Raw genomic sequence first — 12436 nt, 5'->3', positions numbered from 1 at the left:
AATTTGTGGCAAAAATAGAGCCAGAGTCATAGAAGCATCAAACAGACCATCCAACCTAAGAGGGAAGGCAGGGTTTGGTGGTTGGTAGGTTAAGAGATCAACTAAAGGATTTGTATGCATGCATATGAGCATAACCAATGGACATAGACCAGCCGTGGGCAAACTACGGCCCGCGGGCTGGATCTGGCCCGATTGAAATGAATAAAACTAAAAAAAAAAAAAAAAAAAAAAGACCGTACCCTTTTATGTAATGATGTTTACTTTGAATTTATATTAGTTTACACAAGTACTCCATCCATGCTTTTGTTCCGGCCCTCCGGTCCAGTTTAAGAACCCATTGTGGCCCTCGAGTCAAAAAGTTTGCCCACCCCTGACATAGACAATAGGGGGCGGGGGGTATGTGCTGGGGGGTGGGAGTAGCTGGGGAGAGGTCAATGGGGGAATACTTTAAACAATAAAAATAAAGAATTTTAAAAAAAGATTACTGAATTTGAATAGCAATAGAAAAAAATATCAAGAATAAGTGGGAAACAAAGGTATATCATATACCTTTGGGTAAAAATCTGAACAAAGGCGTTAAGTGGGAATTAACATGGTATATGGGAGTCATGTACCTATCTATCCTACAAACAGACTCACCTATTTGTGCTCCCAAATTTTTATTCTATGCAACAAAGAATTAAAATATCTTTACCTGGAGTTCTCCAAGTTTCTTAGATGTTGGTGAAACAATGTTGAAAAATCCATTGATATGATGGGTTGGAGAAAGCTTGGCTAATCCATTGATCTGAACTCTACCAATTGGAAGATGATCAAGTTTGGTGATTACTTCCAGCACCAGCACAGCCATATCTAATCAGAAACAATTATAATATAGATACTTTCATTTACTTTTATTTTTTTAAATGAACAGAGGTATACATTAGAAAAAAATTTTTACATTAAAAAATCATTTTATTTTCAGATAAACCATGCACTTACTATATCATTCTGAGGTAGAAGGGAGAGTGAACCCATGATTAACAGAACAAAGTTTTAGAGAAGAACAATGACAAAATACCTTGCATGGAGAAAAAACAATTACATTGAACAAAAAAATTTAGCATATCAAGTATTTGATTAAAAATTTTTATTAACAAGAGTTTTTTTTAACTTATTTGGCAAGAACTCAGGCTTTACTTTTGAAATATAAAAAGCAGTAACTCTTAGTTCTTTTATTCTCACCATTTCTAGTTTTGAACTAAACAAAGGGCTTCTCTTATACAAATGCAAGTGTTAGTCCCTGCCTCCCACGAGTATCTAATTGCTTACTCCTTGATTGTATCTGGAGTACTGAAATACTGAGAGCATTTGGAACTAACCAGGATGAAAATAAACTCCTTAACTGTACTCTTCAGTTAGTCGCTCAAACTTAATACCGTCATGGTCATAATTTACAGCAGAAGAAATATAATGCATTCATTTGGAATCTAAGATTCTTTCAGGACAGTATAACTTCTGAATATTTGTTTACCAAAGTTGAGAAAATGATTCATTTTCACTATAGATTCAATACTGTAGTGAAAAGAGCATAGGAACTCTAACACAGAACTGTGTTATAGTGCCAATATTAAAAACTACTTCCGTGTAAGCCAGTTATCTGTAAAACAGGAATCACAATATAGCATGACTATATGAGATGGGTGTTGCAAGTAAAACATAGCACAGGGTCCTCTCACATGGTAGATCCTTAATGACTGTTATAGGTCTTTAAGCAAATTTCCTATATCACATTCCCTGTCTTACCTTCCTATGGAAGTTATCTGCAAATCATGAGCTAATAAATGTAAAAGTACTTTGAAGACTATAAAATGATGTGCATATGCAGAATAAGGGAAGCGTACAAACATTTTTTGGTTATTTCCTAACAGCCAGGCTATTCCATGTCTCACTAATTCTCTTAACAACTTATGATACAGGATTTCTATCTCCATTTGAAAATAACACAGGCTCATAGAAGTCATGAACACTCCTAAATTCACCTAACTGTAAGTCACAAAAATGGACTAACACTCAGTTTGATCTAAATATAAAGTACACTACACCATGCTGCTTCATTATTCATCACTTCTAGGGAGAAAAAAACGTTAATTCTTAATAGACTCTCTCCACAGTGCCCAAGACTTCCCCCCCAAAATAAAATAAAATCTCTGTATCCTCCACAGTGCCCAAGACTTCATTTATGTATGCATACAGTACACACATACTGTTTAAAAAATAAAACCTGTATTCATTTTTATTTTTTCTAGCAGCTAGTTTGCTGGAGGAGTAAATAAAGAAGAATAGCCAGAGTGACTAGAAAATACAAATTTCCTGCGATTTTGGATTTCTACTCAGATTCATATTCTCTCTCTCTCTCTCTCTCTTTGGATTTCTACTCAGATTCGCTCTCTCTTTAACCTTCTTGGTATTTGTTGGTAGGGTATTTTTTCAAAAAAATCTATTTCTCAATTGCAGTTTATATTCAATGTTATTTTTTATGAGTTTCAGGTGTCCTGCATAGATAGTGGTTAGACAATCATATTCTTTACAAAGTGGAACCCCCAATATTTCACCTAGCCACCTGGCACTGTACATAGTTATTACAATGTTATTGACTATACTAGAGGCCCGAAAATCGTGCAAGAGTAGGCCTTCCCTCCCCTGGCATTCGGGGCCAGGGCTTCCCTCTGGCACCGACTTTGTTTGGAAGGATGTCCGGTCTAATTAGCATATTACGTTTTTATTACTATAGATTCCCTATGCTGTACTTAAGACATTATATTTTTGTAAGACTCACACATACTCATATGTGCCAGGTACTGGAGCAGTAATGACACAAAACTTTTTTGTTCAATCTTCACAACAATTTCTTCTAGGTAAGTGCTATTATCCCCACATAACTAATAAGAAACCAAGGCTCCAAGATCTTAAGGACCTTCCAGCATCACCTAGAATCCAATCCTAAAGCCAGAATTCAAATTCAAGACTGTCTGACTTCAAAACCCATGCTCTTCTCATTCAATCAGGCTGCTTTTCCATAGAAAGGGCAGCCATTTGATCCCATTTCACAGATGAGGGAAAAGGGGGTCAAAAATGGGCAGGGGCTTTCCCAAAATCCCACAGCCGATAACAACCTAATGTTCAGATGTCAAGTCTAATGCATTCTTTTTTCATTGTTGTTAATCCTCACCTGAGGATATTTTTCCATTGATTTTTAGAGAGAGTGGAAGGGAGGGGGAGAGACAGAAAGAGAGAAATATTGAGGTGAGAGAGACACATTGATTGGTTGCCTCCCCTATGAGCCCGGACCAGGGACAAGGATCGAGCCTGCAACCTATGTATGTGCCCTTGACTGAAATCGAATCTGCGACCCTTCAGTCCACAGAACAATGCTCTATCCACTGAGCCAAACTGGCTAGGGCTAATGCATTCTTTATTTTACCACAGCTTGCTCAAATAAGTCTCTGACCTGTTAATTATCATATTAACAGATATTTTCTTTCTTCCTGAGGAATTTCTAATCACTCTTCATTTGTTAAAATTGTATAAAAATACCACCTGCAGACTTAAGTTTTAGGTCTATAGTACATGAGTATCTATGGGTATCCTTTAATAGCACTTATCACTTTCTACCTACTATTATAACTAAACTCTGTGAATTTAGTTAGAATTAGATACTATTCTGATTACACTTTTATTCACATTTGTAATCCCATAGTGCCTAGCACAATGTGTAGCACATGCTAAATATTCAATATATATTTTCTGAATTACTGAATTTTTATTGTTCTTTACATTTGATGTTTTCAAAATGTTTTCTTGATAGAATGTAAGCTTCTTAAGGACAGATCTTTAATTAAATCTTTAATCTTTAATTCATCTTTGGCTCTCCAGTATTCTTAGCCCAACAATGTTTACACGATAAATGCTTGATTTTTACTGACTTAAACTGGATTGATTTGATAAATAACCTCATGATCCAAAAATGTGTTTATGTGAAAGTCCGACCTAAATATTGAAAAATAATACAGTACATTTAGAATATTTTCCTTGAAAAGAAATGAAGAAAATTGGGCTTCTGAATTCTTATACAGGGATCCTTCCCTTTTTAAAAACCTGTAGTACTAATTCACTAAACCATTCATTTGGCACTTAGTATGTATTCTCTTGTAATGTTAGTAAATTTCATGTCTATATCTTTTTTCTTTGAGCATAATGTAAGTCCCAGAGCAAAGACTATAGTTATTACTTAAAGAAGCATGATTTGGTGAAAAGTTTTGGTGTCAGACAAAAGTGGGTTCAAATCCTAGTTTTGCCATCATCAACTATGTAACCTTAGAGAGTATTGATTTAATCTCTGAACCTCAGTTTCATCATCTATAAAAGAGATAAAATATCTATCTTGCAGGCTTATTAAGAATTAGAAATAACATGAACCAATTGCTGGCGCATAGTATACTCTTTTTTTTTTTAAAATATATTTTATTGATTCTCTACAGAGAGGAAGGGAGGGGGACAGAGAGCTAGAAACATCCATGAGAGAGAAACATCGATCAGCTGCCTCCTGCACACCCCCATACTGGGGATGTGCCCGCAACCAAGGCACACGCCCCCGGCCGGAATCGAACCCGAGACCCTTCAGTCCGCAGGCCGACACTCTATCCACTGAGCCAAACCGGTTAGGGTGCATAGTATACTCTTAATAACGATGGTCAGTATAATACCTCTTTGATCCTCAATAATTAACAATGCCACAGATACTAGGTACATAGTAACACCTATTGCTAACATTAATACATGCTTATCCTATGTAATAAAGATGGAATATGCAAATTGACCATCACTTCGAGACAAAAGATGGTGGTGCCCACAACCAATAAGGCGGGAATATGCAAATTGATGCACCAAAGATGATGGTGGCCAGGCCGGGACACTTGCGACGGCGCAGGCGTTCTGCCCCGCCCCGGCCACTCCGGGCCTCTGGGCAGTACGAAGGCAGAAGGCGGCTCTGGCGGCTGCGGTGCCAGCAGCCAGGGAAAGGAAGGCCTATTCTTGCACAAATCTTCATGCATCGGGCCTCTAGTTAGGTCTATAGATGAAATGATTAAGACAAAAGCATACCTGTTAGATAAGAGGTAAATTGCTTTGGACCACAGCGAACAGCATAACGTGTAGTTGTTCTCACAGCTTTTGGTTCAGTCTGCAATGTGTCCGTGGGACAAAAGAGGGTTCCATCTGATGTTTCTCCCCACCATCTCACTCGGACAAGTACACAAGAGGGAGGCTTTGCAATCTTCCATATGACTTTACTAACAGTAAGTTTCAGAAAGCAGCGTAGCTGGCCTTCAACTAGAGGTGGTAGGCTTGTAGATGGAGGAATGTCACTCAAACCTGTGGAGGAATTCAAGAATAACAAGTCAAAATTTAGACTAAATACAGAAAACATATAATCTGCTTTTTGAATAAAAATACACAAAAACAGACAGCAGGCTTATCCTATCTATCCTAATAAAGGAGAAGTAACTAACAAATCAGACCATAGAATAGCCTATTTGGGTCCCTTAAGTCATCCTGGTAACAAATTAGTATTTAGGGTTTGATTCAGGTTATTATAAGTAAAGAACATACTAAGTTAAGACATGCAAATCTCAGTAATTGAAAATTTTCTTCCAACTACTGTTGATTTGATTATTGCAAAGTCTACAATTCTTAATGAAGACCACCTTAAATTGTCTATGTTTACTTTCCTGCCCAATATCATACAGTTAATGAGTACAGAGGTTATATTCTTCATATTCTACACTATTTTTTTTGGCACAAAGTTCGGTTTGTAATATTTACTGGCTTTCAGACAAATAACAAAATGTAAATGAGGCAATTAATCATAGCTTTCTATAAAACTCTCCTTTAATGTTTCTAACCAAGACTCAGATATAAGAAACCATTCCTACATCACACACACTTTTCTATTCCTCTGACTTTTCCCTTACGGAGTGGGCAGGCCTCACAAGAAAATACACTGGAGCCTCTCAGATGAGATATCTATATAAATGCCTCTTCAGATTTCTGAAATGAACACCTTCTCTGTTCTCTATAGAAAAGAAAAAAATCTACCATAATCTTTATGGATAAATATAAAAGTTATACACAGGTGTACATATGAGCATTACTACATATGTATATGGTACAGCGTGTAGGGCATTCTTGTGCTATGTCTACTTTGATTTTCCTATCAACCAAATAAACGTGACTGGTTTGACACAGGGAGCAGCAAAACTGGCCACTTCCATGCTTCATCATTCCTGGGAGAAAAGGCACTTCCTTAAAACTGTTTAAATATCTGTACACGGTTGGGTAAGAGTCATGTCCAGCCTGCAGCTTCCGTCCTCACCCCTAATGTATGATCACTATTTCTATCATCTCCTTGCATGTAATGTAAAAAGACAGTCACCTGATTTTTTTTGTTTTGTTTTGTTTTTTGAGGCAGCCCTGTGTGTAGAGATTCAATTTCCAGTTTCCTGATCTGCCCTGGGTTCTTAGGGTGACTTCTCACTGCAGCTAACATTTTTCCTACTCTCCTGGTGACCTTGTGTCTCTCCGAGGGCGCTAACCTGATGATAACCTCTTGCTACCTACACACTCTTCATCATCTCAAATCCTTCAGAGAGCCTCCTGCCCTGTCCCCACTCCCACCCTACCTACCACACGTGTAACTCCCACTCCTTCCTCTCTCCCCACAACTATCCTTCCCCACTCCCGCCTGAAGCCCCTCATGCTTCCCTCATTCATCGAATATTTACTGAGTCCTATTTTGTGCTACTTCTCGAGGACTCCGTGACGTATAAAGCAATGGCCCTTGCCTACTGGGATTACTGACATACTCCCCTCCCCAACTTATGCTTCTTCCGTCCTATATGGACCTCCAAAGGTATATCCTCACACACGTTTAACGTGGTTACTAAAAGCCCGCCCAAGTCATGGGGATGTAATGCATGCCGCGGTGACTGTAGGTAACAGTGTATTATACATGTGAAAGTTGCCGGAGACTAACATAATGTTATGTCAATTATATCTCAATTTCTAAAACGTAAAAGAAAGAAAAAATCTGTAGAATGTAGAAGCGTCCTCCCTGTACCCTTTAGCTCTCACTTCGCCCCACTTATTTGCCCAGTTTGACGTCCCCACCCCACTCTAGCCCCTATTTCCTTTCCATTCGTTGGAGAGCCAATTGCCCTCTTTTTAATCCTGATTCCCTGGTAATTCTCCCCCCTCCAACCCCCCCCCCTTTTTTTTTTACAGGCAGGTATGGGGGTCTCCCTAGAACACCTTACACCCTTATCCCTAACTCCACCCTATTACGCTTTCCTCCAACTTTGGCCGCTCAGGTTACCTCCTTTCTTGCGGCCACGGCCGCCCCCAGGCCCCTGGCCTTTCCGTTGTTTCATGACGAGGCCGAACTTTTCTTCGCCAACTCAACTCCGGCCCCAGCACCTAAGCCGTAGCCTCCCGCCATCTCTTCCCACCGCGCCTGCGTTCCCCGGCAACGGCGCCGCTGGGCAGCCTGGGAGGCACAAAGCAGCCGCTCCTCCTCTAACAGTCCGGGAAGCGGTGAGAAGGGAAGGCGCCAAGACTCCGTACCGCCAATAGACTGCAACACCCACGATGCTTTGCTACTCTACCTCTGCGGGGTTGGACGCGGTCGCCTCCAGCTGCGCAGGCGCAAAGGGATACATCCTTTGAGGACTCCATTGCCCAGAGTGCATTGCCACCAGGGGCGCTTCTCTTTCCGGCGAGGTTCCGTGGAGTTCTCCGCTAGGGGTCTGAAGGGTCCGCAGACTCCGTTACCCGGCTTCCTTTGTGAAGTTTCCGGTTGCGCACTTCCGTTGAAACCGCCTGAAGAGAGTGGGTGGAGTTTACGACGCCGGTGGTCTGTGGGTGGTATTGCGGCTGGCTGAGTGCTGTCCAGAGGCGACTGGGAGCAGCTACAGGGGCGAGCTGGGACCAGCTGGGCCGCACCTCGCCTGGGACTAAGCTTTGGCTCCTGTGTGACTGCGGCCTCCCCTTCATGTCCGCCCTCGAGAAGAGCATGCACCTCGGCCGCCTGCCCTCTCGCCCCCCTCTACCCGGCAACGGAGGCAATCAGAGCGGAGCCAAGATGCGAATGGGGTACGTAACCCGGACCCCTTCTTCTTAGAGGCCAGGCCTTGGCCGTTGGAGAATGGTGTCTCTGGGCGTTTGGAGCTGCACGGCAAGGGAGGCTAAGGAGCGGAGAGAATGGTGGCGGCGGCGGCCTGGAGACGTGTAGGTGTAGCAGAAGCCAGGTGTGGGCTCTCCGGGAGGCGCCAAGTTGATGGAAATTGGAGGACAGATAGGATTGAAGGGAGAAAGGAATAAGGCAGAGAGACTTAGGAAGCACCTGCAGAGGAAGGGATGGAGGAGGTTTGAAAAAAGGGAGTCCAGCGATGACAGAGGTGGGTTTGAAGCTGCCAGGGAGGGCGGAGGGAAATGGGGAATGACTGAGAGAAAAGTTGGGAGTCGAGGGAAGCAACTTGGGAAAGATTTAGGAGGAGGAGAAAGACGGCGAGAGCTAGATGTTAGAAAAGCTCTGAGAACCGGAGGACCTCGGAAGCGGGGCTAGAGAAAGAAAGGAACGAGGGAGCAGTTTTGGGTTCTCGAGAGGGTCTCGGAGGTGTCAGAGGCAGACTCGGGGAGTTGGGAGAAAGGAGGAAGCTGGGGGGAGAGGCCCGAGGAAAGATGGATCCCACAGCCAAGAGGACTGTGGAGGGTGAGAGGGATGTGATGAGAAGGGAGGGCACCGAGGGGGTTCGAGGAGCGACCGTGGGCTCTAGACATGGAGAAATGACGAGGAGCGGGGTTTAGTTTAGTGCACGGGAAGCTTCAAGAGGAAGATGCGGGCAGCTAGCTTTTGCCTGGCGAATAGGTCTGATGGAAGCCGTGTGCTGGTTTGAAAAAAACAGAGTTAATGGAGCATGGAAAGTAGCTACTTAAAATGTTTCAGGGAGACCATTTCCAGGGGAGGAGGGAGCGGCGTTGCAGAGAGAGACGCGGCATTTTAGGTTGCTGAGTGGCTCGGGCCAGGTTTAGGGGATGCGGAGGGATGTGTAGGAGGGAGCGTAATGAGTTGAAGGGGACAGACAGGGTTAGCTGCTGAAAAGCAGGGAGAATTGAATGGGCAAGTTGGTTCGGAGGGGTGTTGGTAGCATCAGACAAGATTTTGGAAACGGATGACTGCCCAGAGGGAAGGGGCTGGGAGGATACTTGGGGAGAAGGTCGTCAGACAGAGTACGTGTTCAGGAACCTAGAGATGGATTTGGTAGATATTCTTGGGGTTGAGGACCAGGGAAGAGAAACCTCAGGCGGTGAAGAAGTGATATGTACAAACACGGATGAAAAGGAGATGAGGATGGGAGAGTGTACTGTGAAAGCAGGCCCTAACTAACAGCGAAGAGCAAGGAAAATCCTGTGAATTAAAGCAGTAGGAGCTGGTGAGAATGGTTGGAAAAACCAGGGAAGGAAATTAAGAATTGAAGGGGAGACCTGTGATCTACAGTAGAAAAACGCGAGAACCTTGACAGGAAAAGATAGGCCAGTTGAGGCACAACAGAAAGAGGTGGTAGAAGGCTACGTTTAAGAAAATTGTTTTAGCTTTGGAAGACAGAAAGATAGGACTGCAGCATGAATAATGAGGAGGATTTGGAAATGGACCCATAACAGGTTATTGGGGAAAATTACCTGGAGTATAAAATTAATGTAACATTTTTGTTGATATGTAGCTTAGTTGTTACCTATCTTCATCTAAAATTTGATCTTTCAGTATACCAGCACTCTGATTTAGAAACTGTGCCAAAATATTACCTTTTTAATAGCTATACATGCTTCAGATGAGTTTAATAAGAGCTCAGCTTCTCACTTTGTCAAATCAAGTTCTCTGAAGAGGAAGAACTGAAGAAAAATACTAAGAGAAAATAAAGGGAAAATCTGCTGATTAGAAGATTGTATAATTGTTAGTAACTTAGTCTTTAAATAGATGTTTGGTCTTAATTTAGGTTAACTGCTTATCCTGGAAAGTATTCTTTTTAAAAAAAATATATTTTACTGATTTTTTACAGAGAGGAAGGGAGAAGGATAGAGAGTTAGAAACATCGATGAGAGAGAAACATCTATCAGCTGCCTCCTGCACACCCCCTACTGGGGATGTGCCCAGGCAATCAAGGTACATGCCCTTGACTGGAATCAAACCTGGGACCCTTTAGTCCAGTGGTTCTCAACCTTGGCTGCATATTAGAATCACCTGGGAATCTTTTTAAAATCCTGATTTCTGGGCCTCATCCTCCGGAAATTCTGTTTCTTTGTTATGGGGTGGGTCCACTACTTTAGTCCCTAGGCTGACACTCTATCCACTGAGCCAAACAAGTTAGGGCCTGGAAAGTATTCTTTAGAAAGCAGCTTCTTTATACTATTGTAAAGAGAAAAGCATATGTTGGTGAATTTTATGTGGTCGCCAAGTGGCTTATTTTTATATATTTTTTTCTCTTCTTTCTTATTGGGACATAGGCAGGCCTCCTCTAAGTCTAATGTTAGTGATAATACAGACCCATTGCCCCCTACAATCATAAAGCTGGAAGAGAGCTCTTGAAACGATCTCATCTCAACATTTCACTGTATAGCTGAGGAAACTGAGACTCAGAATTCTGCATTCTGTAAGGTAAACTAAGGAGCAGGGGACAATATTTTTTCTTAATAAATGACAAACTGAAACTCACATCTTCATACTGAGGTATCCTAGAAGCTTGGTGGTAGGGCTGGCGGCTAAGGACTAGAACTTGGGTTTCTTTCTTTTTTTATTTTATTTAAATATGGAACGCTTCATGAATCTGTGTGTCATCCTTGTGCAAGGGCCATGCTAATCTAGCACATGTGTTTCTTAACTTTTGAGACCCATTGTGGTTTTTTTGGATTCATACTTGTTATCTTGGCAATATTTAAATTGAGTTGTGTTTGTTTCTTCTTTGCAAATACTCTAGGATTTAGTTTTTTTTTCCCCTGGGTCCTGATTTATGAAGTCTCACTTCCACCAATTTCAAAGCATCCTTTATTTTTCCTCTACTCACTTGCTTTTTTCTTATCTTACCACTTTTCCCACTTTCCCATCTATCTCTAACTTTCAAATTGGGCCTGTTTCTTTGCCAATTTCTTACTCTTTTAACTATTTTTCATAAACTTTTGCCCTCAGTTTTACTAACTTTATTTAGATGTATGCATATTCTGGATTTTGAATCATAGAAATACATTTTCTCCCAGGTTATAAAAAAATTCATATATGTTTTTGTTTTGTTTTTTTCAAGACCAGTAGGGTTTCTTTTTTTGCACCCATTTCAAATTTATCTTGATGTGCAGAGTGAGGAACAGAGTCAGTTTTATCTTTATCCACAGGCTGTCCAGTTATTTTTAACACCTTTTGTTAAAAAGTCCTTTTCCCATTATGTATTTCACCTAAAAAAAATAATGCATTTCTCTACCGATTAAAATGACATCTTTATTATATACCAAATTTCCACATAGATTTGGGTTTATGAAGTTTCTTTTCCTTTTTTTATGTGCCACTGCTACACTTTTAATTAGGCATCATTAATATGTATTAGTACATGGTAGAGGTAGGTTCTCCCTCATTTTTAACATTTTCCTGGGTCCTCTTACTTATTCTTACAAATAAACTTTCTAACCAACTAGACTAGTGTCAGAAAAAAAATCTTGATATTATTTTTATTGGGACTATATTAAATATATAAAATAACTTAGAATAAACATTTTAATGATGTTGAATCTTCCTTAAAGACATATATATGAATTTCTTTTGAAGGGAAATATTTCAGATCCCAAATATAGGGAAAATGCCTTCTGTATGAGTAAACCTCATATTACTCTTATCCTATCTAATAAAAGAGAAACATGGTAATTGGTGTACACCCGCTACCCTTCCCATTGGCTAATCAGCGAGATATGCAAATTAACTGCCAGCCAAGATGGCGGCCGGCAGCCAAGCAGCTTGAAGCTAACATGAGGCTTGCTTGCTTCAGTGACGGAGGAAACCAACGTTCTGCCTGCCTTCCGGCTTCTGAGCTTGCAGTTTGAAACATTGTTACAAATATAGAAGCTAAACAAAACCCCAGAAACCTGCTTTCAGCCTGCCAGGATCTCAGAGCTGGAGTTGATACAGTGTTTTGATTATAGAACCCAAACAAACCAGATACCTGCTTTCAGCAGCAGAGGCCTCAGAGCTGGAGCCAGAGCTAAAGCTGGCCCAGAATAAATATTATAGTTTGTATATATTCTCCATTCAGCCCCATGGCATATACAGGAAGATATTTGGCAGGTAGTAATGTTTTGCTACTCG

The 12436-nt window shown here is 41.1% G+C and overlaps 2 protein-coding genes across 9 annotated transcripts in view; one reads left to right on the top strand and one right to left on the bottom strand.

The window, feature by feature from the left end:
- C2CD3 (C2 calcium-dependent domain containing 3) overlaps positions 1–7656 on the bottom strand; it is a 107381-nt gene extending 99725 nt beyond the window's left edge. For all 4 annotated transcript variants that reach the window (XR_001512185.1, XM_006777931.2, XM_015557494.1 and 1 more), the window contains exons 1-3: positions 7412–7656; positions 5143–5412; positions 695–852 (exon numbers count right to left, since the gene is read on the bottom strand). Coding sequence is in view for 3 of the 4 variants with exons in the window: in XM_006777931.2 (XP_006777994.1) it covers positions 695–852; positions 5143–5412; positions 7412–7466 (483 nt within the window). In the remaining variant the exon portion in view is untranslated. The remainder of the gene's footprint in view (positions 1–694; positions 853–5142; positions 5413–7411) is intronic.
- Positions 7657–7881: 225 nt separating this feature from the next.
- The window catches only part of PPME1 (protein phosphatase methylesterase 1), a 40274-nt gene continuing 35719 nt past the window's right edge, over positions 7882–12436 (top strand). For 4 of the 5 annotated variants that reach the window (XR_001512186.1, XR_001512187.1, XM_006777930.2 and 1 more), the window contains exon 1: positions 7882–8187. Coding sequence is in view for 3 of the 5 variants with exons in the window: in XM_006777930.2 (XP_006777993.1) it covers positions 8087–8187 (101 nt within the window). In the remaining 2 variants the exon portion in view is untranslated. Of the gene's footprint in view, positions 8188–8218; positions 8323–12436 lie in introns of those variants that run through there. The other variant, XM_015557497.1, reaches the window with a different exon arrangement.

Source organism: Myotis davidii, unplaced genomic scaffold (assembly GCF_000327345.1).
Source record: "Myotis davidii unplaced genomic scaffold, ASM32734v1 scaffold169, whole genome shotgun sequence".
Lineage (NCBI taxonomy): Eukaryota > Metazoa > Chordata > Mammalia > Chiroptera > Vespertilionidae > Myotis > Myotis davidii.
The sequence above is the reverse complement of the archived record's forward strand: the minus strand, read 5'-3'. Positions and strand labels throughout refer to the sequence as shown.